This window comes from Ananas comosus, linkage group 17 (assembly GCF_001540865.1).
Source record: "Ananas comosus cultivar F153 linkage group 17, ASM154086v1, whole genome shotgun sequence".
In the NCBI taxonomy this organism is placed as follows: domain Eukaryota; kingdom Viridiplantae; phylum Streptophyta; class Magnoliopsida; order Poales; family Bromeliaceae; genus Ananas; species Ananas comosus.
Window position 1 is genome coordinate 728,533 of NC_033637.1, and position 27,079 is coordinate 755,611.

General features: G+C 37.8%; 5 protein-coding genes across 6 annotated transcripts; 4 read left to right on the forward strand and 1 right to left on the reverse strand.

Moving 5' to 3' along the window:
* Window positions 790-2,238, reverse strand: LOC109722729. Its single transcript, XM_020250846.1, is given in 2 exon segments — window positions 790-2,072; window positions 2,074-2,238. Coding segments are annotated over 2 exon segments (1,260 nt in total). The 5' UTR covers window positions 2,107-2,238; the 3' UTR covers window positions 790-845.
* LOC109722846 (apoptosis-inducing factor homolog B-like) lies at window positions 3,394-6,266 on the forward strand. Its single transcript, XM_020251007.1, has 4 exons — window positions 3,394-3,840; window positions 4,343-4,599; window positions 5,027-5,478; window positions 5,831-6,266. Exons 1-4 carry the CDS (start codon window positions 3,740-3,742, stop codon window positions 6,095-6,097), a joined length of 1,077 nt encoding a protein of 358 aa, XP_020106596.1. The 5' UTR covers window positions 3,394-3,739; the 3' UTR covers window positions 6,098-6,266.
* LOC109723301 lies at window positions 14,255-14,956 on the forward strand. The gene is made up of 3 exons (XM_020251625.1): window positions 14,255-14,351; window positions 14,439-14,485; window positions 14,597-14,956. Exons 1-3 carry the CDS (start codon window positions 14,255-14,257, stop codon window positions 14,765-14,767), a joined length of 315 nt encoding a protein of 104 aa, XP_020107214.1. The 3' UTR covers window positions 14,768-14,956.
* On the forward strand, window positions 15,398-18,668 carry LOC109723305 (pentatricopeptide repeat-containing protein At2g33760-like). The gene is made up of 4 exons (XM_020251634.1): window positions 15,398-17,166; window positions 18,072-18,181; window positions 18,279-18,339; window positions 18,444-18,668. The coding sequence occupies exon 1, from the start codon at window positions 15,398-15,400 to the stop codon at window positions 16,295-16,297; it is 900 nt and encodes a 299-aa protein (XP_020107223.1). The 3' UTR covers window positions 16,298-17,166; window positions 18,072-18,181; window positions 18,279-18,339; window positions 18,444-18,668.
* Window positions 21,663-26,907, forward strand: LOC109723080 (digalactosyldiacylglycerol synthase 1, chloroplastic-like). Of its 2 annotated transcripts, none has more exons than XM_020251294.1 (7): window positions 21,663-22,441; window positions 23,551-23,583; window positions 23,686-23,773; window positions 23,966-24,474; window positions 24,570-24,836; window positions 25,276-25,625; window positions 25,997-26,907. In XM_020251294.1, the coding sequence occupies exons 1-7, from the start codon at window positions 21,815-21,817 to the stop codon at window positions 26,529-26,531; spliced, it is 2,409 nt and encodes an 802-aa protein (XP_020106883.1). In that variant the 5' UTR covers window positions 21,663-21,814; the 3' UTR covers window positions 26,532-26,907. The 2 variants fall into 2 exon arrangements, with proteins under 2 accessions (XP_020106883.1, XP_020106884.1); XM_020251295.1 differs by having other exon boundaries at window positions 23,987-24,474.

Below are 27,079 nucleotides of genomic sequence, written 5' to 3' on the forward strand. Positions count from 1 at the left end.
TTTCTCATTTGAATCCAAAAGAAAATAAAATAAAATAAAATAAGACAAAACGCAAACCTTTTTCTTGTGACTAGCCTTATTTGTCCTGCATTGCTTTTGGAGGCCTCAGTGCGATTTTCCCGCGCAAACGGCATTTCAGTCCCCCGCTTACTGGGGATATACTCTTGTGATGATCTTTTCCCGTAAAAATAATACTACTTTTAAAATATAAAACTTCATGCACTTCTTCGTTGATATATGGGTACCTATAATATACAAAATTCGGGTCGGGTAGTGCTGGACCATTTCGGGTTTATTGTCGAGGTGGTAATTAAGCAATAACTTTTCCGAGATTTTGGGGTGCTCCCAAACTATGCTTTGGACAGTTGGACCAGATTGGGTGGGGCCTTCCACGGCTGGATCCCAGTTTCAGAGAAGAGAAACTGGGCATTAGAAATCGAAGAAGCCCATTCAAAATTCTGATGAAACGCATCTCAGCTCGGTTTGAATATCCATTGGGCTATTTGGGTTTTCTTTTGTGGTTAAGAGAAAAAAATGGGTTAGCTTTAAGAGCCCTGTAAGAAAAACCCTTCGAACCTAATCAGTGTTGAAATCTGGGTTTGAACACAGGCCCGGCCCGATGAATTCTCTTTAAGGCTTTGAACCCATTAGGCTCTCCATGTTAAATATTAAATATGGTAAAGATTCAAACTTCGCGCTGAGCAACGGACCTCTCAAAAAGTTATAGTTAGTTAGGTTTATATGTTGTTTTTGATGTATCATTATTGTACACAACAAAGAGACACAACATCAGACAAAGCATAATAAGTTTACAACCTCCTCAAAATTTCAAACAACAACCCCCTTCATTTCCCAGCCACAGAACTCTTCCTACTAGCACTCTTCGAAAGCTTGTCAATTTCTTCAGCGACAATCCCCGCCACGACCTCCGGCGAGAACCTGCGGATCATATCCTCCCGCGCCCTCCCTCCCTTCCTCCGCCCCTCGTCCCTGTCCGTCGCCACGCGCCTCATCAAAAGCCTCAGCCCATCCACTGAGGGCTCGGCCCACAAATGGCCCGCGAAGGGCCCGTTCCTCACTCGGCCCATTCGCTCCACGCGCAACGGGTACCCGTTCTCCTCCGTCAAGTACTCGGTGGGACCCGACCAGTTCGTCGCGATCACGGGCAAGCCCATCGCCATGGCCTCCACGATCGGCCTCCCCCACCCTTCGCCGCGCGAGGGGAGCACGAACGCGTCCGCGGCCCTGTACAATCTCGGTAGATCCGATTGCGGTATGTGCGTATCGATCGCGTACACGCGCGCCCACCCATTACTCGGCTCTTTCAATCCCATTTCCTCGACAAAGTTGGTGATTTTGCCGATAAAGTCTGCGTCGGAGTGGTAGGCGCTTATTAATAGGTACAGGGCGACGCCGTCGGAGTAGGAGAACTCTTCTAAGAAGGCTCTCAGCAGCACGTCCCATCCCTTTCGATGCTCCCATTTGAATACGCTTAGAAAGACGAAGCCTTTTTCGGTGGACATTGGGTTCAAAGGTGGTGTTTTTCGGGGGGCGGCGGCGCTAAAAATGGGATTTTTAGTGGGGAGAGCGAGAGCCTCGTGCTTGGACGGGTCGAAGAAGTCGACGTCGACGGGTTGCACGATTTTCGCCACCTTGGAGGGGTCGACGCCGCTCCGCACGAACGCGGCCAAGTGGAAGTCGGTGGGGACCCACACGGCGCCCATGGCGTTGCACCGCCGCACGTGCTCGCGCGCCACCCGGTCGGTCTCGAACATGGTGCGCCCGACGACGAACATGGGCTCGCCGTACCCGGTGGGCGGGCACGGCGGGGTCTGGAACAATGGCGGAAACCACGCCCCGGGCTCGCTGTGGCAGATCACAATAGTGTTAGAGAGCTCGCACTCCGTGCTGTAGAGCTCGTAGGCCAAGGCCTTGGACTCTTCGGGTAGGCCGAGCCAAAAATCTATGGATTCTAAGTCGCCGTGCTGATCTATTTTGAGCTTAAACTTGGGATCTTTGACGTGGGTATGGAGAGCGGTGATGTAGGACCACGCTTCGGAACTGTAGCCACCGCCGGAGAGGAAGGGGGCCATCCATCGAACACATGGTGGGCGTTCGGAGATGGGTGGTAGCGCCTCAGTTCCTTTGGATTTGGTGGGAGAGAGGAGGGTGAGGAACAGGGTGGGTTTGAGGAAGGGGAGGGATCGGAGGAGTGGGAGGGTGGTGAGGTGAGGGGAAGTTGAGTTGGAGATGATGGCGAGGGAGAGGGCGAGGAGGAGAACGAAGAGAGCGGGTGCCCAGAAGAGTAGCTGCTTCCATTTTTGAGGTGAGGGCCGTGGTTGAGAAGGGGGAGCTTGGTTTGGGGGGCTCCGATCGATGGTCGTATGATTCATGGCGATATGGAGGGATTGGATCTGAGCACCCAAAATCTCTCTCTCTCTCTCTCTCTCTCTCTCTCTCTCTCTATCTCAATTCTACTGGTACATTAAATAAAAAAGTTAATTTCATATAAATCCCTATAAATACTGTAAATTATAAATATATTCTTAAGAAGATTAATTTTTATATATTATTTCTTCAAATGTCTTAATATTTTTAAATATATCTCTCTAATTTATTGTCGTTAAAATACTATTTATTTTATAAGTGAAACGTAATTTTTATCATTACAAATATGTCCCTCCAAAGATCTAAACTGTTAATTAAAGAGAGATGAAAATATTAATTCACCTTATTAACTAATCAGGATTAAATATTTAATCTATGGTAATTAAATTTGTCTAATAAATTTTAATGAAATGTATATATTTGAAAATATCAAAAAATTTTACAGAAACAACATATAAAAGTTGAACTTTATAAAAATATATTTATAATTGACTATATTTACATAAATATATATGCAATTGACTCTTAAATAAAATTGTAAATCTTATATTATCGTATCCACCAACTCATATATTGAAATTTTATAAAATTTATATATTTTTTAGTATGTGTTAATTCGGCGAGCCTACTCAGCTACCATAGCACTACTATTTTAAAAATTCGAAACAGAAATTACTACGGATTAAGATTGAAAAAAGCATATATAATTTAGTCTATTTCCATATATTCTAACTATAAAAGTTGATATATTTCAGATGAAATAATTTGATTGAGTAAAGCAAATGGGGCAACTCCTAAAACAAGAAGTATCAAATAATTTGGATCAAATAAACTAAATATTCAAATACATTATAATTATTTTAATTTTTAAAATATTGAATCTCTTTGTATTTATTCTATTTCGCTCTAAATAGTTTAAAACTCAACTCAAAATAATTTTATTTAAAAATCATCTAAAAAATAACAGTATCTCTCTTCTTCTTCTTCTTTTTTTTGGCTTTTTTTTTTTGTGTTTTTTTGTTTTTTTTTCAATCTCTCTCTTTTCGCTCTTCCCTGTTTCTGGAATGTGTCCGTTTCATTTTCCAGGTAAGTGTAGGAGCTCGAAACGCTGGAGCATGCGATGGAGCCGTACGTGTTCGCTCACCGGAAACAACCGCCGCGAGCACAGCGCACCACCGCCACCCCCTCCAAACAACAACGACAACGACGACCCAATAAATTCTGCGAATCGCGCACCTATTTCTCCATTGCATTGCTGCACAGCACACCGACGCAAGGCAAATCCTAACCCTAACCCTAACCCTAACCCTCCCCTCCACCTTCTCCTTCGACCACCTCGTTCGATATTGCCATGGCGATGAAGAGTAGGGTGGTGGTCGTGGGAGGAGGGATCGCGGGGGCGCTCCTCGCTAAATCCATCCAGGATATCGCCGATGTTGTCTTAATCGATCCGTAAGTAGCTTTTTTTTATATATATATTTTAACCTCGATTGCTTTAATTTTGAGGGGTAATCGTTGAGGATTTAGCCTAACTGTGATGAGAGAATTTGAAGTAATAGGGAGGGGAATGCATGGTCAGAGACTATGATTTGCCCACATTTTCTAATGTTTCGATGTGAAATGAAGATGTATATTATAAGTAATAAGGATGTAGATCCTTATGTAGCATTTTGGTGATCTATTTTTATGCTTTGAGATCTATCTAATTGGATGTTATGTGTCCTCTTGTATGCTAAATATATAAATAACAACTTCACCTATCCTTTTCACTGTAATATTTGCTCAGTTTGCTTTCGTTTTTACCCTATCTAAGTTAAAATGACTGCAAATTTGTCTACAAAGATGAGGATTGAACCCACAACTTTGCTAAATTAAAGGGGCTAGTAGTTGGCCTCAGTGCCGTGTGACAAAAGTACATTTTATGAGTACTTATTTCATTTTTACCTGATATTAGGAAGGAGTATTTTGAGATTCCTTGGGCAAATTTAAGAGCGAAAGTAGAACCATCGGTTGCGACGAGATCAATCATCCAGCATACTGATTACTTAACAAACGGGCGGGTCATTACAGCGTCTGCTGTGAATGTCGGTGAATTCGAGGTTTTTACATCAGTGGGCCGCTTGGTGGCTTACGACTACCTTGTCATCGCAACTGGCCACTTATCAACAAATCCTAGAAGGAGAAGTGATAGGCTAGAAATGTTTCAGGAAGGCAAGTATACTCAGCAAATTATTATCGGTGTTCATTCTAGTCTTAAATATATTTGGCAATTCATCTTAAATAGTTTTTTTTTAAAAAAAATGTTTTCGTAGTGTTATCTATTGGCTATCCTATTTATATTTAACATCTTCCCAGGATCTTTTACATTTGTAATGGAATGCATGTAAAATTGTTTACTGCTAGGCAACTAGAATTTGAAACCATCTGCAAGATTTGTTTGTTGTAATTCTAACTTTTATGAATCAATGCTACGGTAATGTTTTATTCCGTTGCAAAGGTTCCTTTCCGTACTCATTTGCCTTTAAGACATGATAAATATCCTTTTGAAAGAGAAGTGCAGTTCCTATAAACTGAAAGTGTCGTCACTAACTTCGTGCCAAACTTATTATCTTGGTTTTTATTTTTCCCCCAATGCCAGATAATCAAAAGATAAAATCTTCCAAGTCTATCCTAATCATCGGTGGCGGGCCTGTTGGTGTTGAACTTGCGGCAGAGATTGCAATCGACTACCCTGAGAAGAAATTGACTCTGGTTCATAATGGACCGAGATTGCTTGAATTCATTGGGCTGAAAGCTTCTAGCAAAGCATTCGAGTGGTTAAAGTCGAAGAATGTGGAAATACTTTTTGAGCGGTCGATTGATACGGATTCCATATCGGAGGCAGATAAAGTTTATACAACATCAGCAGGGGAAACTATTACTGCCGACTGTTACTTTATTTGCACGGGTAAACCTGTGGGCTCTGCATGGCTTCAGGAGTCCATATTGAACGACTGTCTTGACAGAAATGGAAGATTGGTGGTTGACGAGAACTTGAGAGTTGGAGGGCGGAAGAATATCTTTGCTATCGGAGATATAACCAATGTACCTGTAAGTAATTCATTATTTAGTTACAGTCTATATATTGAAAGAGTTTGGAGCACTCTACTAAATGTAGAGTAAGAAGGCTGCACAGACGACTCTATACTTAGCCCATCTCAAGTGTCTGTTGAAGTAGTAAAGTACGACCTCGCGCTATTCAGGTCAGAAGAAATTCAGTAATTCTTGTATGTCTACAAACACGAAAAAGGTAGGGCCGAGCTATTAAACAGATACTTGAGATGGGCTTAGTAAAGGTAGGGCCGGTCACAAGAAATTCAGTAATTCATTGTGCAAAACTAGATATATTCTTCAGATATGATTCATAGCGGACATTGCTTATTTTGGTTTTGCTTTCTTGTAGGAAAGCAAGCAAGGTTTCATTGCTCAGAAGCATGCCATAGTGGTGGCCAAGAACTTGAAGCTACTGATGAAGGGGGCGAAGGATGGTAAGCTGATCAAGTACAGGCCCTCGTCGCTGACCACGACAGTTACATTGGGGAGGAAAGATGCTTTAGCCGAGCTGCCGTTTTTGACCCTTGTCGGGCTTCTGCCTGGCATGGTGAGATCGAGGGACCTCTTTGTAGGCAGGACACGGAAATTGATGGGGCTCGACCGATTGGGTTTCTGATCGGAATTTGCCATTCTTTTATTTTGTTTCTCCTGATCACCGGAATTGTTACAACTTGTTTACTCCTGCATATATTGTTGTACTAGAAAGCTTTTGTTCTGTTGAACTCATTCTTATATATATATATAGATAAATATCTTATGTCCCGGTCAAAATTATTTAGTCTCGACAATTTTGTGATCTATAAGGTGGGGGGGAGAGAGAGAGAATGTGCAATAGCACCTGGGTGAATTTTATTTGTTGTTGCCGTAAGAGCTCTTTTCAGTCCATGCGGTGAAAGATCGGTGTTTTGCAGGAGCTTTTAGCTGGAAAGTTCCGCACTGAAGTGCGCTGTTTGAATGAAAACATTTGAAATTTTAATTTCTTATTGAAAAGCAGCACATGATAGTGACATAAGAAACTTCTCACTGGGGCAGCTATTGCTTGTAATGCTGCATTTTAGTCTCTTTACTACAGAAGCAGCTCTAGAATATTTGTCAAATTAATACTCCGTAACTGCTTGTGCTACAAAGTTGTTTCAGAAGTCTTGGGACTATCTTTTATTTCCACTTTCAAGCATAGTCTCCTACAACGGATCATTCATTAAATAGAAGTTTGGAGCTTGCAATGTGCAGTAAACTTAGGGCTTGTTTGATTCATCCATTTTAGGTATGGAATGGAAATCGGTTTGATCAAATCCGGTTAATTTTGTTTGGTTCGCATGAATCGATTTGAAATATCTATTCCGGACTGGAATGGGAATGGCTTATTAGCCTTCAACTTGATTCCGATCTTCTAGTCTGGAGTGAAATTTCAATCCGGAAGCCCACTAAGTTCTCGAAACCCATGTGACCATCTCACCTTCCTTCTCTTCACCCCTTTCTCATCAAAAAAAAAAACTTATCTTCTCTCAAAACCTTATCCTTAACCCACATCAATAAAAGTTTTTAAAAATAAATTTGATATTTTTTTTGAAAAACTTATTAGAGAATAGTATTATATTTTTCATAAATTTTAAATAATATAAATTTATATTTGAAAGTAAAATTAGTATAATATAAATTTATATTTGAAAGTAAAATTAGTATTAGTATACTATAAGTTCGTTAGTTTATACGAATCAAACAATGAAATATGAATAACTCATTTTAGTTCCCAATCGATAAATAAACCAAACGTCTTGAAAGAGTGAGTCATTCCAATTACTATTTCAATTTATTTACATTTCATTATCCATTTCAATTTCACTCTTGAACCAAACAAGTCCTTAAAGTGAAATCCCCAAGTCTAAACCAGAAGCTTCGATCGATACCCTATGCTTTTGCTGCATAATAGAACTGCTCCATCGAAAAGGGTCTAATTAACAAGTCGTTAGTACGTTACTCAACAGTACGTACCGCATGGTATTCTCAAACACGATCTTGCGCGTGAATCATGATGGCCCGAATCTCGATAACCGTCTGATCAGGACGGCGTAACGATCAGCAGCGTTCGTACGTATACGTGGTTAGTGATTAGAACTGTTTGGAATCTTTAACCAAATACGGGGGATTTTGTACAGTTGGTGTACGCCATTTATGCACCTCTACCCTGAGCAAATGGTTGGTTTCGTCATCATGGAAAGATTTTAAAATTACTGCTTTTGACGCACATCAAATCACCTCACCGTAGATAGATAATAGCGCTCGATTAGGTGCGTCCAATCGAAATCATTGCCTTTCTTAATTCTACGTCATATATTTATATTATTATATAAGTAGATTTTTTTTTTTAAAAAAAATTCAATATACGATAGACGTGTTCGATTAATGAAAAGTTGCTGGGTAAACGCGGGAATATATATATCTTCAGTAGGATGTAAACTGTGCTGCATATTAAACTAATTCAAAATTTTATTAACGTCCCATTTATAACTCGAGTGGTGATGGGTGATACGGAGATCCAGGTGACGTCATTTGGGGGGACATGAAATGAAGGGCGCGATACGGAGTATCACGCGCTCGGTTCTCTCGGCACGTGCCCAAGCTGCGAAGGCTCCCCTCCAGTTTTCTGAAAAACAATACCATCCATGCACACAAAAAAAACTCTATATATATATATATATATATATATATATATATATATATATATGTTGAGCTATGATACTTTTATAAGTATCACCATCATGGTATTATTAGATTTTAAGTCATTGAATCTATTTTTTGATTATTAATAGCTCTTAGATTAAACACTCTTCCACCTACCGTCACCTACCACCATCATCTCAACCTCAAATCTCTCCATCCAAGGACTAAAAACACACAAGTATCACCCCCATGATACTTTTATAAGTATTCTAGCCCTACTCATATATATATATATATATATATATATATATATATCCATTCTATGATTTCTATCTCAAAATTATTAATATTTTATTTATTATATTAATTTTTTTATTCTTATTAGAAAATATTTATATTTTTATCTGCAACACTGGAATAGAATAAGAATGCCTGATCTATTTTCCTTTTTAGGCATACTTGTTCAGCGCACGTGCAAATATACGCAACAATTATTTTAATAGTTATCTAAATTAATATAAATTTTTGTATCATATTTACCAAAAATTTATAATCAACAATAAAAATTTAAAATTTTAAAAAGTAAATTCATCTGTAATATTTTAGTAAAAAATAATTGTTATATTCTAAATCAAATTAAATAGTTATTGGCCACACTAATTATATAGTTCTCTAAAATTTAAGTTTAAATAGTGAATTAAATTTAATTTTAGATATCAAATCTGGTTTAACAATTAACAAATTTTAATTAAGGTTGGTTAAATTAAATTTTAAAATTTAAATAAACGTAAATTAATTTTGATACTTTTAGTTTGAAATGCGTGCGAGGAATATTCTACGGTAGATATCCTCCGATCGGTAAAAGTTTGAATAAAGATAATTTTTTCAGCTTCCTCAAGTAGATTGCAATATTTTTTTTGCTAAATAATTATTCTGTCAATAATTAATTTAATAGTTATCTTAAAGCAATACAAATTTTTGTACCATATTTATCCAATAATTTACAATAAAAAAATTAATTCTTTTAAAAAATAAATTTATTTGTTAAATTTTATTTAAAATATCTATCATATTTTAATTCAAATTCAAATAATTGTTGCCGGCTATAATTATATAGTTCTTTTTTTTTAATATATGCATTGAATATTTTCTATATTTTTGAATTTTAACGAATCCAAAATTTAAGTATATGTTTTGCACTAAAAGTACAAAAATTTTAATTTACGTTTATATCAAAACAAAGTTTAATCTTCATCCACTATATTAAAAATTTAAAATTTTTTAATTATCAATTCAAACTTAATATCCAAAATTATATTTAATTCACAATTTAAACTCAAATTTTAATTTTAATTTAAAAATCATTACTTTAATTCTAAATTATATATTTAAAATATAACTCTAAATTTCAGATGAAATAAATATTTAAAATCAAATAATATTTAAATTATATATACACACTTGAAATTAAATTTAAATTTGATTATTGTTGCAATCAATCAAAAGTTATATAAAACTAAATATTAGTAGATAGAATTGAGATAATCTTAAATATTCACCACAAAAGAAAAAGATGTTGAATGATATAAAAATATTTAATTACACAATATAATTATTCGTTAGAGAAAAAAAAGTAATTAAATATTTATTTCTTTTCATATCTATTCCCACTTTTTTCTATTCTTATTCTTATATTTCTTTTCTTATCTTTATATTTTTAAAAATATATCTGTCGGCAAACTGAAATTTGAAATATGTGTTTTTATACATAGTAAATATAGATAAGAAGTATTTTCCTTTCTAAGGTGTGATGTATCAGCGCATGTATGCTAAAATATTTTTAGCAATGCATATTTGTAATTTGGGTATATTATATATGTTTGTTAGGATGTTAATATCTTATGAAAATTAGAGTATTACACGGTAAAGATAAAAACGCATAATTTTTTTGAATTACGGTTCATTTTAAATAAGATTATTTAAATTTTAAAAATTTTAGTTTTGATTTTAAAATTTAATCTAATTAGTTGTTTTAATAAATTTGCAGTTACGAAAATTGCATGAAGTAAGCTAACTAAATTTGTAAAAGTAAATAATATATTTAAATTTTAAAGTAAAAATATGGTTGTTTTATTCAAATAAAAAAAACTAAAAAAATAAATGATAAAATTAAAAATTTTAAAAAATTAATAGTCAAATCGAAATGATTCAGAGTTCATACATGTTTGTTTGGGTGGAAGTAGGGTGGACGTGGAGAGGAGAGAAGTCGTTTTCGTCCTAAAGGGTGTGTTTGGTTACCCTGAAAAAAAATTTTCGGGCTTGAAAGTTGCTTTTCCAGCGTTTCGTTTGATGTAAAAAAATTTTGCCAAAAAAATCATTTTACGGAGTCTACGTAAAAGCAAGCTTTTCGTTTTCCACCAAATCGCGGCGGAAAACGAAAACTCACAGTGAAAAATCGCGGCTCAGGATCGGCGTCCACGAGCTCATCCAAGAGCTCGTGGACCATGTGAGTGGTTCACACCGACTCCACACACACATATATATATATATATATATATAGAGTTGGACTGAGCTATTATTAGTAGTAAAATTCCATTGTTGCTACCAGTTTTTAGCCTTTGGATCAATATATTAATCCGACCTTATGATAATTATCATTTTGCGAGAAAAATGATAGTTCAAAAATTGGGAACCTACTTTTTAACATCCCAGTCCTACTATAATCAGTCAATCTTAACTCACCAGGGGGATCCCAACTCACCAGGGGTGACCTAATATCATAAATTAGGTTACCAATCTTTATTACTTTTCTCANTCTCTCTCTCTCTCTCTCTCTCTCTATATATATATATATATATATATATATATATATATATATATATATAACTAGGCTGGAATACTATCAATAGTACCAAGCTATTAGTGCCATTAGTTTTTTAGCTCTTGGATTGAGAAATGTACGGTTAGGATGATGTGGGCCCCGTAGGGTTGAGTGTGTGGTTGGTTGAATAATATAATCTAACGGAAAAAATTAATCAAATGGATTAATCTAACGGCAGAAAACTTGATAGCACCAAGTGCTTGGTGCTATCGATAGCATAGCAGCCGATAGCACGGTATATCTAGGCTGCTATACTATCGATAGCACGGACACCTCCGTGCTACCAAGTTGTTTTCAATGATGCCGCTTCCAAATCGACGATCGGCTCCGTTAGGCTTGATCTACATTATTGAAAGTATTTGGAAACTAAATTTCATAATTTTTTAGTATTATTTAGCTATCAAACGAGTAGTCTAAAAATAAACGGCTGAAAATAAAAACCTCATAAAAAATAATGATATAGGACTTGAATTTAAGATCAGAGGTATTGATCATACTCTAAATAGTAAAAAAATTTTCTATAAAAATTTCATTTGATTTGGATTGTTTTACGCCGTTAAATTTACAAATGCATCATATCTACCATTAAAATTGTCAATTTTGAGACCTTTTGATCACTAGCCAAATGATGTCGAAAAATTTTGAAATTTAGTTTCCAAATACTTTCAATAGTGTAGATCAAATCTAACGGAGCTGATCGTCGATTTGGAAGCCGCATCATCGAAAACAACTTGGTAGTACAGAAGCCACCGTGCTACCGATAGTATAGCAGCCGGACTATATATATATATATAGAACTAGGCTACTATACTACCGGTAGCACGGAGCGCTCCGTGCTACCAAGTTGTTTTCGATGATGCAGCTTCCAAATTGACGATCGGCTCCGTTAGACTTGATCTACACTATTGAAAGTATTTAGAAACTAAATTTCATAATTTTTTAATCTCATTTACCTATCAAACAAATAGTCTAAAATTGAACGGCTGAAAATAAAAATCTCATAAAAAATGATGATAAAAGATTTAAATTCAAGATCAGATATACTGATCTTACTCTAACTAGTGAAAGGAATTTTCTATAAAATTTTCATTGCATTTGGATTGTTTTACACCATTAAACTCACAAACACACCACATCGGCCATTAAAATTGTCAATTTTGAGATCTTTTGATCACTAGTCAAATGATGTAAAAAAAATTTGAAATTTAGCTTCCAAATACTTTCAATAGTGTAGATCAAATCTAACAGAGCTATTCGTCGATTTGGAAGCCGCATCATCGAAAACAACTTGGTAGCACGGAGCGCTCCGTGCTGCCGATAGCATAGTAGCCGGACTATATATATATATAGAGCTAGGCTAATATACTATTAATATATTATATATAATATATATATATAATATATATATATATGAAAATTTATTTATAAATTTATTTTATAGTATTAAATATATATATACTATTATATTATATTATATTATATACTTATTGTACAATATATTTTAAATATATTTTATTTACAAATATAAATTATAATATTAGCAATATATGATAATTATTACATATTAATAATATATAATATATAAAATAAATAAATATATAAATATATATATATATATAATATAATATAATAATAATAATAATAATAATTTTTTATTTATAATTAACTTTTTCCTTCTTTTCCTTTCAACTAAACAACCGTAACGGAAAATTACCTTTTTTTTCCTACAAACCAAACGCTAAGAGCGTAAAATTTATTTTCCTCCGAAAATTTTTTTTTCACAGTTTTACGTCAAACCAAACAACCCCTAAACGACCACTTCCATTGTTTGGTTCGCCGTAAAAAAGTTACAGTCGAAACTCGAGTTAACCTTAAACGGCGTAATTGACTTCGCCCCATTGTTGGCCAAAGTCAATTACGGTGAAAGAGGCGAAAACAAATAATAAAATTATATAATAGGTAAAGCTAGTTATATTTAAATATATTTAATTATGTTACTAATTATTTTTTTATTCAATTAATATATCTAAAATATGATAAAAATTATTTAGTTAAGTTTTAATATTTTCTTTATTTAGTTTGTAAGTTTTGAAATATGATAAAAATTGATTAATTAAGTATTAATTTTTTTTTACTTTATAATTTTATTATTGTATTACTATAATTTATGTTTAAAAAAATAATTTAGTTGTTTTAAATTAAATTTTAATTATATAAAAAATATAATTATATTATTTTTATTATAAAATATTTGTTATTTATATATAAATTATAGTTTTATATTATACAGTTCTTATCAAACAAACAGCAGAACTGATGGAACTTCACATCCATAACTACGAAACAAACAGCGGGAAAGAAGTAGTTTTCACCGAACTCCAGTTCAACCCAATGTCCGCTTCAACCAAAGTCCAGTTTCAGTGAAACAAACATGCAGTGTTCCATCTTTTTACCTATATAAAAATAGAAATTGAATGCTAAATTGTTTTGATTGAAACTTAAGTTTCAAAAGTGACGTGTTATTTTATTCTATATAATTTTGAGAGAAAACTTGCATATTATCTGCTAATTTATTTTTACTTATAAACGAATTTAGATGTTAATGAATGACGCAAATAGCGTGCTGCCTTTCTCTCAAAAAATAAAAATAAAAATAAAAATGTTAAACAACTAGATTTCAAACTTACATACTAGACATTAATTTTTTTGCGATTTGCACCGGACATGATCGGTGTGTCGAAAATAATATATATATTTTTTTTAGCAGAACATATCCATAATAATAGTCTTAACATAGATGATAAATAATTCATAATTCATGGTGACGTCCTTTTTCTGTGTCTCCGTTTTGGAAGGGATAATTGGGTGCAGCATTATGTAGAGTAATAATCATGGGAGGAAGTAAAGGCGGCGTGGTTTGTGTGGATTCGGGTGCGCCGCCACTGATCGATCCGAAATCGAGCAGCTCTCGCCCCGGAACCAAACCCGATCCAACTAGCAAAGCCGCAATCATTCCCTTTACATCATGCCGATGATTTGCATTGTGTACTCGATTTTGTGGATCTTAACTCAATCTCTTTCGTTTCTTTCTTTGACATGAGAGCATCCTATCATAATATGTATTTTTTATGAAAATTAACTACCCCTCATTGCTCCCATTAATTACATCATACGCTTCTCCTCTTCTATAAATAGCCACCATGGAGGCTACGTAGAACAATACACGAGATTATGGGTCGGTTTCGTTTAATTCTGCAATCCTTTTCTCTACTATTACCACTACTACTACTGGTGGTTTTGTCCCTTGGGGTGGAAGGAATTCGTCTTGGTATATATTTGGAACGAATTAAACTCTTTTAATCTCTTAATCATGTTTACGGGCTTTTATGACACTGTTTAGTTTAATCATGAACAGGTTGCAGCGGTGGTATTGGGTGTTTAAATTACGACACTGCTCCTTCAGTGAGTTTGGATCGAGAGGTTTTGTTGTAGTTCTTGTGGGGATATTTTTGATGTAGGATATATTTGCAAATGTGGTTAATTTTATGAGATTAAATTAAGTTTGGGTTTCAGGTTAATTATGAATACGGTGCATCAAAGGAGGCCGTGATGAGGGGTTTTTACAGGGAGGGGGTGGTCGGAACGGCGACGGCGACGGCGGTGGCGGAGGAGCTGAGGTGGGTCCCGTCGGGGCCGGACCCACTGCACCACAACGGTAGCCCCAAAAAGCCCCAGACGCCTTGACGCGTGTCGGGTCCGGATTGGCTGGAGCTGTGACTGGAAAGGCCGTGGAGGTGGAAGCAGGAAATATATATCCAAATTATAAGCAACTTTTTGTGTAGTAAATCAGTGGCACAATGTGCGTGATACAAGTAACAAGTGTGCTGCTGCTGCTACTTAATTAATTAAGTTCGTTTTTTTTTTTTTTTTTTTTTTCCCTTCTTTTGGGTTCTTCTTTTTTGGTTACTACTGAAGAAGAAGTATATATGGGTAGTTTTGGGGAATTAAGATGTGGGCTTGCTTTTTCTTTAGGAGTGTGTGTATATATGAAAAATATTTGTTTTCGCGTGGTAATACCGCTGTGTGTATATATATATATATATATATGTTTTGAATTCTACACTAGTCTCTAATGCATGTACATACTACATACTAGATACTACATACTATCGAACGAATATATATATAGCTGCTGCCTTGTCGATCTCACACCATATATGATATATCGACGCGACGCCCCATGGGAATAATTAGAGATATCCGGCCGGCTCTGGCAGTCTGGCTTAAGTTCAGGGAGAGCTAGGGTACTGCGTTAATTAAGTAAATAATAATAATAATAATAATAATAAGAGTACGAGTAAACCGATCGAGAGCATGGCGGTCCGGGCGTACGGCGCGTTGCTGGACGGCATCTTGGCGGCGCGCGACGCGGGGGCGCTCCGGCGCGCCCACGGGAGGCTGGTGGCGGTGGGGCTCGCCCCGCACCCCTTCCTCCGCTGCAAGCTCCTCTCCGCCTACGCCGCCTGCTCCCGCCCCGCCGAGGCCCACCTCCTCCTCTCCTTCCTCTCTTCCTCCCACCGCCGCCCCCCTCTCTTCGCCCTCAACTCCCTCCTCCGCTCCTCCCCCTCCGCCTCCGCCTCCCTCCGCCTCTTCCGCCGCATGCTCCTCCTCGGCCCCGGCCCCGACGCCCGCTCCTTCGCCGCCGCGCTCTCCTCCGCCGCCCCCTCCCTCCGCCTCGCCCGCCTCCTCCACGCCGCCGCCCTCGTCGCCGGCCTCCTCCGCGACCCCGTCCTCCCCCCCTCCCTCATCTCCGCCTACTCCCGCGGCGGCGACCTCGCCTCCGCCCGCCGCGTGCTCGACGAAACGCCGCAGAGGGGCCGCACCCTCGCCGCGTGGACGGCCATGATCGCCGCGTGCGGGGCCCACGGGCGGGCGGCGGAGGCGGTGGAGATCTTCGAGCGGGAGGCCGCGGGGGGCGGCGACGCGGCGGCGGCGACGGCGGTGCTGGCGGCGTGCGCGCGGGCGGGGATGGTTGCGGCGGCGCGGAGGGTGTTCGCGCGGTTGGGGAGGCCCGCGCTGCAGCACTACACGTGCATGGTGGATGTGCTGGGGAGGGCGGGGCTCGTGGAGGAGGCGGAGGCGCTGATCGCCGGGATGGAGACCGAGCCCGACGACGCGCTCTGGGCGACGCTGCTCGGCGCCTGCAGGATGCACGCTCGCCTCGACGTCGCCGAGCGCGTCGCCAACCGAGTCTACGGGCTCAAGCTCGCCTGATTCTTCCTCCTTTTCCTTTTGTTTATTCCTCTCTTTTTTCTTTAAACCGTGATGCGTACTAAACCATGATTCTTCGCCAAGTTTCTTCCAGTTGTTGATGTATTAACATTTATTAGCCAAAAGATTTCAAAATCAAAATTTCTCTCGTTTTCATGCACAGTATAATAATTTAATTTCGTTCATTATTATACGACTATGGTTTTCAATAAATGTAGTGATACATTATATAGGATATTTAGTAATTTAGATCAAATTATGATTTAGTCTATTTAATCACAGCTATTTTAATTGGGTTTATTAAGAATTCCTCAAAAAAGTTTCTGAGTTTTTTTTTTCTTTTTCCCCTCAATCTTGTGTGATAATAAATTACTCGATTTTACAGGCCCAGGCTCGAGTCTGGGCCTTAACGCAACGGCCTTACAACACAAGCGGCCGCAATTGCACCTGTTTGGCACCGTAACCATGAGCCTGGGCCTTAGCCTGATGGGTCCAGTAAAAAATGAGATTTTAAACCGACTTTAATATTGTATCTTTTATTTGAAAAAATTAAATTACTCTTGTAAAAACCCTTCTACACCGGAACCCTTGCAAACCTTCGCCTCATCTCTCTTCGCCACCATGATATGATCGATAATCCATGTTGATTCTTACACAGCATGATTTTCTCTCTTCTCTCTCTTTTGATTCTTACACTTCACTCTTCTTCTTTTCCTTTACCTTTTTTTTTCCATCTAAATTTTAATTTGTAACCACAAGGAGATCACATTGAGCTTCATCGCCAGCGCCATGGATACCGCCTCGATCACTTCGAGCGCAAGCGGAAGGAGAAGGCGCGTCAAGTCCATGAAAGATCCAATTTTCCCCAAAAGGTTCCCTTTTTCATTTTCTCTTTTTTTTAATTAATCTTAGAACTTTGATTTGCGAATAAACGATACGCAGAGAAGGCTACGATGAAGAAGACGTAAGTCTCTAAGTGCTAAAAAAATTTGGCTACTCTTTTAATCCCTGGAAAATTATATGAAATTGGTTGCTAAAACATAAAGAATGTATCTTATTTTCGGTTTATCGAATCATGGTAAAGCTAGCAGTTTTAGTCCAAATTAAAACTTAAATAACTAGCAGAACATAGTCTTGGGAATATCTGACACTAGGATTGGGTGGAACTGCTTAAACTACAAGAGCACGGGCAAAAGAAAACGTGGAGGATAATATAGGAAGTTTCCTTTTTTGAATAGACTTTTTTTTTTTGGGAGTAGCTGGATTTGTTGTCTTAATTTTCTAACTAGTGATAATAATAATAAAAAAATCTCTCGAGTACGTCTTCTTTGCTTTGTTTTCATTGTTAGTGTGTGAAATCACTTGGTTAGCCTAGTTGAATCACATCTGCTGTTCATTTCCTTGATGAGTAAATGTATCGGCTCCCTGTTTATAGCTTAATTTATTTGCTCTGCTCCCCGAGAAAAAAAGGAAAAGAATAGAAAGGCTATGCTTTTTAAAGTTTCAATATGCTAATATGTGGAATCTTATGATCATTTGAGAATACTAACAAACTAGTTGGATATGTTAATATGTCTACTCTTTGTTAACTGCTCTTTGTTGGTTGAATGATAAGTAAGTACCTCGTTCTTGTAATTTATCTTAGCTTAATTTTTACAGCTTCATGGTTTTATCCTGGGATCTTCTATTCATTGGGTATTGCTGTCTTATATATGAGAACTTGGGTCGAGTTTGTTTGTGAAACTCTGCAATTTTGACATAATTTGTACTTCTGTAGGCTCATCATGCATGAAGAATCTTCTTCTAGGAGAAAAGTTGATGATAAGGTTCTAGTAGGAGCTGTTCATGCGCATCTCCTTAGATCGTGATGTTACCACGCGCGCGAAGGTAAATTGGTCCTCCTAGGTTATTACATTGAGTTGTCTTTCTTGTTAAAATAAATGCATCTTATTATACCTTTCGTCTTGCTTAAAAATGTTCTCAGCAACAGTGTTAAACAGAAGAGGAAAGAGAAGGCCGGAAAATGGGAAGTCCCTTTGCCACAGGTGAGTTTATAATCAATTCTTCATATGCATTGTTTATTTTTCTCTGTAGAAAAATGAGTAGTCCGAGTATTATACCTTATCACACAACTACTTATCCGGTGCAGGTTAGGGCTGTTGCCGAAGAAGAGAATGTTTAAAGTTGTCCACTCTGGCAAACGGAAAAGTTAACTTTTCTCATCTTCTCTGTTCTCCATCTTATGATACTTTTTATTCATCTTACTCAATTATTTATATTTTTCATCTTGTTCGACTTGTTGGTGTGTTCGGCCAAGCAGTCGAAGAGAATGCTAACCAAAGCCACATTCGTCGGCCCGGGCTTTACGAGAAAACCACAGAAATATGAACGCTTCAGCCGCCCTACGAGATTAAGGTTCTTCACTAAAGCCCATGTGACGCATCCGGAACTGAAATGTACTTCCAATTTAGATATCATCGGCATTAAGAAGAATCCTAAGCCTTTGTTTGGTTGGGGGTTAAGGGATTATCCCCAAACACCCTCAAAAATTGGTGGGGGTTATCAAATGGGCTATCCCGGATTAGCTAATTCCATCTAACCCGACCAAACTCCAACCAAATACTATTTTCTATTCGTAATAACCCACCCCTTCTTATCCACCTACTCCAATCAAATACTATTTTTCACTATTCTGAACTAACTTCAACCCGCAACCAAACACAAAAATACTCTAACCCCATCTTAACCCTGAACTTAACCTTATCCTTGGAATAACTAGTTTTTCCTTAACCCCAAACCAAACGGTAGCTAAAGGTTCTACCTACACTTGTCCAGGTGTTATCACCAAAGGAACAATAATTGAGGTAAAATTGTAAAAATCTACCTCCTCAACGATTCTCTTTAATCAATAATTTCGTTTTATTTATATATAAATACATAGAATTAAAGAGTGTTGTAATCTCTTCTATTACATTCTAGTTACTTTTTTTATTGGGGAGGTTGTGTGGGGTGAGTTAATAAGCTGCACTATATCAATTCGATCCTTCCTCTTCCTTTCCAGTAATATAAATTACTTAATTTTCCTTCGTTTTATTATGCAGGTAAATATGCTCAGGTAACTAATGATCCTGAGTAGGACGGATGTATCAATGCAATTCACCTTGTCTGATCACTGTAATATGTCAGTCTTAGTGCCGATGCTACTGGGTGTTTTTAAGTCTCAATCAACTAAGTTGAGATTAGTTGATTCACATTTTCAGCTAAGTTTATTTCTAAATGAACCAAACGAAGCGGGTAACGTGTTACCTATCTCTCTCAAAAAAAAAAAAGAAGAAGTCTCAATCGACGGCATTCTCAGATAAGAGTTGAAGAATGGATACGTATGAAATCAACGTAAAATTGATTCGTATGAAGTTAACGTAAAATTGAATTCTATACCTCTCTTTGTAGGCCTATCCTTTCCGTCTTTTATGCAATTCTTAATATTTTGTACCCATGTTATATTACAGAACTACTATTTAATTTTTAAACTTAGTATTAAAAATATTATTTCATTTACGAAGATAATTTTTATGATTATCATAATTTTTAACAATATATATTTTTAATGTCATTAAACACGTAACATGCACCAAGTCTCGTCGCAAACAAGTCCAAAAAAGCAGGCCTCTTTGTTCGATCGGTATGTATGACGTATCCACCGGGATGTTGAGTGGAGTCCATTTCGCATACAAAAGTACAAATCGAGCAGCGTGGGTTGGTACGCATGATGGGTTCGATCAACGTCTAACATCGACACTTCATTTAATTAATATTTTTTTAATTAACTGAAATTATCATTATCAATGAACTTCGATTGGACAGAGTTTCTAGAGAATCCGCTGCCCAATTAGGCAGTTTGGAATCTTTTAAATACTTATTAATCAACCTAAGCTTAAAGTTGGATATTCTTGAAAAAGTAGAGCGCTATATTACAGTGTGTGTATATATATATATATATATATATATATATATATATTTAGAAAAAGTAGCATGTGATCTGTCTATAGGGATGTCAACGGGTCGGGTTTGGGTCGGATTTTTAAAAATTCAAATCCGAACCCGAAAATCAAATTAAAACCCGTATCCGGACCCGAATCCGACGGGTTTTAAAAATTCATACCCATATCCGTACCTGAGCAAAAACCCGAAACCCGAACCCGGACTCGAACCTGGCGGATTTTAAAAATCCATACCGTTTGAATGAAGATCTAAGAGATAAAAATTATTAAATATTTTATATATTATATAAATAAATAAAAATAAATTTATGTATATATATATATATATATATAATTTATTCGGGTTCGGGTCGTGTTCGGGTTCGGGTTCGGATCGGATAAGTACAAAATCCATACCCGTATCCATATCCGTCAGGTTTTTATTTTCTATACCCATAACCAAATCCATACCTGTTTAGCTCGGGTAAACCTGTCCCGTTCGGGTTCGGGTTCGAATAATATTTCGGGTATTCATACTTATTGACATCTTTACTTGTTTCGTTTATTTTTTTTAGAAATAAATTTAGATAAAAATGTAAATCAACTAGAATTCAAACTTGAAATTTCGGATACCAACCACCAAGTCTTTTTTACTTCATTTATTTTCTTTAGAAATAAATTTAGATGAAAATATGAATCAATTAGGATTCGAATTTAGAACATCGGATATCAACAACCAAGTCTTTTGCCACTTACGCAAGAGATGGTCGATTGTTGCTGCAGCACTTAAATATGTTTCTCGTGCCTTAATAAGTAAACATACTTATTAAGTACAATTAATGGATTAGTCTCGACCGATTAATTAGTGAATTGATTTTTCAAACTTTATTTATAGATAGTTAATTGTGTTGGAAGAATCTTTTAGACAGTTCAGAAAGTATCACCAATATTTTGGTAATACTTTAAAACAGGTGAATTAATTTGGACACGCCGCATATGATTTCTAATGACTTTAATATAATTTAGCCGTAAAAACAATTAGCCAAAATTTGGATCAATCGGGCGATTTGTTTTTAAAAGAAAATTGTACGAATTTTTCATATTTAAAATTTAAAGAACATATAAATGGATTTTGAATGTAGAACCGGTCTAGTTCGGATCAACAAACACGCACCAATCACCTCCACGGACTCGGGCCGTCGAACGTCCCTCGACCGCAGGATATTCCCCCCCGCCCTTCGAGAATATTCTACAAAAAAAAGATCACCTGTTCATCATACACCCACCAACCACAACTGGCCACGTCATCATCTCGCGTTCCGTCTCCGCCACGTCAGCAAACCCCGCCCTGCTAAAATCTCCTCGTGGACCCTGTACAGTTTCACGATAAAAATGGACCTCGCTGCTTCTCCTCCTCTCCTCTTTCCCCTCGTCGCTTCCGTGGTGTATTCTCTCTTGCGCGCTCCACACGATCGCATCCCCTAATAGAGAGCGCGAGAACACGGAGAAGAAAACCGAGTACCCTAACCCTAGATTAGCCATGATCAACCTCGGCATGGACACGAGGCCCTCGGCGGCGAGCTCCGGCACGGCGGAGAAGGCCTTCTCCTTCTTCTCCAAGGGGTGGCGCGACGTCCGCGACTCCGCCGACGCCGACCTCCGCCTGATGCGGGCCCGCGCCGACTCCTTGAAGAACCTCGCCGACCGCGAGCTCGAGAACTTCCTCCACTCGGCGTCGGCGTTCTCGGCCCCGGCGCGCCCCGCGGCGGAGGGGTCGATCGTCGAGCTCGAGTTCGTGAAGCGGATCCAGCCGAAGCTCTCCGAAATACGGCGCGCGTACTCGTCGCCGGATTTCAGCCGGAAGGTGCTCGAGAGGTGGAGCCCCAAATCGACGATACGGGTCGATCTCTCGGCCATAAAGAAAGCGATTGTGGCGGAGGTGGATGAGGTGGGAGGCGCGCTGGATTTGGGGAAGGAAAGGTTTCGGGGGCAGAGGAAGGTTCTGTGGAAGGATCGAGAGCGGGAGGAGGAAGAGGAGGGCAAGGAGTGGGAGCCGATCCGTATGTTAAAGACTGGGTTAAAGGAGTTCGAGAGGAAGAGCCAGCCGAATGAGATCTTTGGGAATTTCAAGAGCAACGAATTTGTTGAGAAAATTAAAATGAGCTTGGTAATGCCCCTTCCTCTATCCTCTTTGTTTTCTTTATGTCGCTCTAGGGTTTTCATGGCTAGATTCTTAGTACGTACAGTATGTTAAATATTTTATTTCGGGGCTTCTATGTTGTTCATTGTGAAATTAATTAAGGATAAATATGATGGATGATTTTTACAGCGATAGATAGAATTATCAAGCTTGTAGCATACAAAGATTATTCCGTGATGAGATTGGCATTTGTATTCTATTGCAAAACAATTGATCAGTAGAATAGGATATCAGCTACTCATGGACATCACTTATCGTATTCCCATAATTCCAATTAAATTAAGTCTGGATGCATTGTTCGGCAGGGACTAGTAGTCCTGTATTCTTTAGAAATTTTTCTTTAATCATCAATCTTTGAACTTTGGACATCAATTCTTGAACTTTATTTCAAGATTTTTCATGGCAAACAGTCCATAGGGTAACGACATTCCGTAGCTTCAGTCTGTGCTGGTCATCATGCTCTAAGAATGATAGTTTGTGACTATTTGGTCCCTTCTTTAGATGTGTCATTTCCGCAAATAACGCAAATGGACTAACTGCAGGGAAACATACAATTACATGTCAGAACGTTTTACTCCCTTGCTCATTCAGGACTTAAACTATGTTCTCTTAAATAGCTCTAGCTTTTCTATTTTTCTGAGATTTTTTTGTTTGATTGTCCTTTGACTATTTTATTCTTCTTATTTCAAGAACATGCCCACATACTAGCAAATTGATATTGACTCTCAAAGTTACTTCTCCTGAGGTTTAGTTTTGTGTTTTTAGTTTGCTAAATTGCTCATCCAAGTATTAGTGGAATACTTGTATTTTTGTTTGTCTAGGTATGATATGTTTATGTGTATCACCATTATTTTTCTACTTGCAGTTAATGATAACACAATCTATTGTTTTATCAACCCCACATGCAGAGTAAATGCATGGATTAATTTATACATCCTCATATGTTTAACTTTATTCTTATCCCGTGTTTCTCTTCTTGCATATATATATATATATATATATATATATATATATATATATATATATATCTTAACTCAGAGTCGCCATACTTATATCTGTTTTTGGTTTCTTTGCAGAAGTCAATGTGCAAAGAGCCTGAACAATCCAAGGTTTGTCACATTATTATCTTCATTTTGATACTTTCATTTAATAATGTACTACTTTTATTCGATAATGATTCAAGAGCAAATGCATTTTGTTGATTCATACAGGAAGTTCCGCCTTTGGATATACCTGAGCTTTTGGCATATCTTGTTAAACAATCTGGACCATTGTTTGATCAGTTTGGCATCAAAAGAGGTATGAAACCAAAACTTTGTTTACTCAGTCTAACTTGTGACTTGTTAATATACAGGATGTTTATGCATATCATTGTGTGTTTTTTTAAAATTTTATTTTTTTTAATAATATTTCTTCAGACCTAGCATTCTCTTTTGTTTTTTTTGTTTTTTTTTTTTTTTGACTTTTAAAGATACCACATCTTTTACCTAGAAACATATCTTCTGGGTGTAGACATTTGCGACAAAATAGTGGAGGCCCTATGCAGTAAACACAAAGACCACCTTCTATATAATCCTGTTAGTCAAAATGGAACATCCTTATGTGGAAATGAGACTATAAGCGACGAACTTGACCTACGAATAGCTAGTGTGCTGCAAAGTACTGGCCATCACTGTGATGAGGGAGGGCTTTGGAGTAATGCTGTAAAGCATGATAGGACAGATCATAAGCGCCATGTTGCAATTTTTACAACTGCTAGTCTTCCCTGGATGACTGGAACTGCTGTAAATCCACTTTTTCGAGCTGCATATTTGGCTAAATCAGCTAAGCAGGACGTAACGTTGGTGGTCCCTTGGCTTTGTAAGTCAGACCAACAACTGGTTTATCCCAACAACATGGCTTTCAGCTCTCCAGGGGAGCAGGAGGCCTATATACGGAATTGGCTGGAGGAAAGAATCGGCTTTAAGGCAGATTTCAAGATCTCTTTTTATCCTGGAAAGGTAGTCATTTATTTAGTGCATTATGATCCATTTTATAATTCTTATTAGTCTTCAATATGCTTTAACAGTTTCTTATTTACTCTCTTGAATGATAGTTCTCAAAAGAACGGCGAAGCATTATTCCTGCTGGTGACACTTCACAGTTCATCTCCTCGAAGGAAGCTGACATTGCCATATTGGAGGAACCAGAGCACCTAAACTGGTACCACCATGGAAAGCGGTGGACCGACAAGTTTGATCACGTGGTAGGTGTTGTTCATACGAATTACTTGGAGTACATCAAGCGGGAGAAGAATGGTGCTATACAAGCTTTTTTTGTCAAACATATCAACAATTTGGTCGCCCGTGCATACTGCCATAAGGTATCAAATTTGAACCTTCTGCTTTCGTAATTTAATATAGTCACGTGGCTTGTAAAGAAGTCCGTATGTTCTTCTTTGTTGGGAAGGTGGCATTTCCTGGTGAATCATTTGCTTGTGGATCTTTTGTTGACCTGAGGGTCTGATTGGCCTGGCTGGAACTTCTGAATGCCTTTTGAGTGCAGCTGTTCGAAAAAATAGTAGCTTGTAGCTTAAATTCTCGTCAACAGCTTCCTGGTGCAGAAGAAGCAGAAACTTCAAACTGAAGTTTCTGGTTTGCCGGCCTTATGCTTGTTTCAGCTCTCATTCCCAGCAAAAGCTTCAAAATTTTTATTCCAAACACCTGGTTGCTGCTTCTTGGAACAGAGCAGTTCCAATCGCTAGGCCAACCTTTGATCGATATCCTGTATCTTTAACTAGTTAATGATGGGCTGTCCTGCAGGTATTGCGTCTTTCTGCAGCAACTCAGGATCTACCGAAGTCCGTCATTTGCAATGTGCATGGTGTGAATCCCAGATTTCTTGAGGTTGGAGTGAGAATGGCAGCTGAAAGGGAGCGAGGGCAACATGCATTCTCCAAAGGGGCATACTTCCTGGGGAAGATGGTGTGGGCCAAAGGTTACAGAGAACTGATAGATTTGTTAGCTAAACACAAGAGTGACTTGGAAGGCTTCAAGTTGGATGTCTTTGGAAACGGTGAGGATTCATATGAAGTTCAATCAGCAGCTAAGAAGTTGGACCTTAATCTTAACTTCCTAAGAGGAAGGGACCATGCAGATGATTCACTTCATGGGTAAGTATTTCATGAAAACTAAAAACTTACAAGGGATCTTTTTGTTTCTTACATATCCTTGAAAATATGTGAAAAATTGCATAAATTAGATCTGCAAAGTTGGGTTTGCATGCATGTACCTCAGAACCGAAACCTTATCAGTGATCAAGCCCCTGCCTGGGCTAAATGGAAAAATTGTTTATGCCTATACATCAGCAGAGGGGCTGCATTTAGAGTAGACAAGCATTTGTGCCTATTGCAGTTTTGCATATATTATTATATGTGTTTGAAAAGAAAAAGACCCCTTCATTAGGCCTCATTGTTTTGTTCTGACTTCTATATTGATTGTGGAATGTGGAATGCACTTATGTGATCTTTCCTTGTCTTCTCAGGTACAAGGTTTTCATCAATCCAAGTGTTAGCGATGTCCTATGCACTGCAACAGCAGAGGCTCTTGCAATGGGGAAGTTCGTTATCTGTGCCGACCACCCGTCAAATGATTTCTTCCGGGATTTCCCGAACTGCTTGACGTACAAAACATCGGAAGATTTTGTTGCCAGAGTTAAAGAGGCGATGGCCAGTGAGCCTCAACCCCTCACCCCTGAGGAGAGATATAACTTATCATGGGAGGCTGCAACCCAAAGATTCATGGAGTATTCGGAACTCAACAAGGTTTTGAGTAATGAGAGCAATGAGCATGGAGAAAGTAGTAAAACAATCAGTAAGATGAAAAAGTCGGTTTCCTTGCCAAATTTGAATGATATGGTGGATGGAGGGTTGGCATTTGCTCATTACTGTCTAACAGGCAATGAAATTCTAAGGTTGTCTACAGGAGCAATACCCGGTACACGTGATTATGATAAGCAACATTGTAGGGATTTGCACCTCTTGCCTCCTCAGGTACAGAATCCTGTGTATGGCTGGTAATGTATAGTATATTGTAACCTTAGCCCTCATTGTAGCAACATTGTCTCTTCATTGTAACCTTGCACCTCTTGCCTCCTCATTGTAGCAACATTGTCTCTCTCTATATCTTGTGGTGTATAGTATATTGTAACCTTAGCCCTGCGCTTTTCCCCTAGTCGTAAACATGTACAATGAGCCCACATCCCCATCCACTGAACTTAGTAATATCGTAAGATCGGAGAGATTCCTATTGAACTTTTTTTTTTCCTTCCTTTCTTTGGGTGGGCAGGGTTTCGTATTGTATGTTATTCTTTAAGCACGCGAATATAAATACAGACAAATGAATGGGGATATGTACTGAATATTGGAGATTCAATGAGAGTAATCCATTTGACGAGGTGAAGATTCAAAAGCGAAGATTATGCCGGTGTGAGCATCAGCTCGGCGTAGATCCTATGCAACTGCACATGTTAGAAGGACAAGGTATTTATATGTCAGACCATTCATTTATAGATAGATCAAGGATCGACATTAGAGAATCGAAAGCTAGTGTAAAAAATGTATATCGT

Bases quoted from the DNA above. Each gene is read 5' to 3' on its own strand.
- LOC109723305 (XM_020251634.1), top strand. From the start codon at position 15,398: ATGGCGGTCCGGGCGTACGGCGCGTTGCTGGACGGCATCTTGGCGGCG.
- LOC109723301 (XM_020251625.1), top strand. From the start codon at position 14,255: ATGGGTCGGTTTCGTTTAATTCTGCAATCCTTTTCTCTACTATTACCA. The intron at 14,352-14,438 runs GTATATATTTGG...AATCATGAACAG, and splicing joins GGTGGAAGGAATTCGTCTTG to GTTGCAGCGGTGGTATTGGG. The intron at 14,486-14,596 runs GTGAGTTTGGAT...TTTGGGTTTCAG, and splicing joins ATTACGACACTGCTCCTTCA to GTTAATTATGAATACGGTGC.
- LOC109722846 (XM_020251007.1), top strand. From the start codon at position 3,740: ATGGCGATGAAGAGTAGGGTGGTGGTCGTGGGAGGAGGGATCGCGGGG. The intron at 3,841-4,342 runs GTAAGTAGCTTT...ACCTGATATTAG, and splicing joins GATGTTGTCTTAATCGATCC to GAAGGAGTATTTTGAGATTC. The intron at 5,479-5,830 runs GTAAGTAATTCA...GCTTTCTTGTAG, and splicing joins GAGATATAACCAATGTACCT to GAAAGCAAGCAAGGTTTCAT.
- LOC109723080 (XM_020251294.1), top strand. From the start codon at position 21,815: ATGATCAACCTCGGCATGGACACGAGGCCCTCGGCGGCGAGCTCCGGC. The intron at 24,837-25,275 runs GTATCAAATTTG...GCTGTCCTGCAG, and splicing joins CCCGTGCATACTGCCATAAG to GTATTGCGTCTTTCTGCAGC. The intron at 25,626-25,996 runs GTAAGTATTTCA...TTGTCTTCTCAG, and splicing joins GCAGATGATTCACTTCATGG to GTACAAGGTTTTCATCAATC.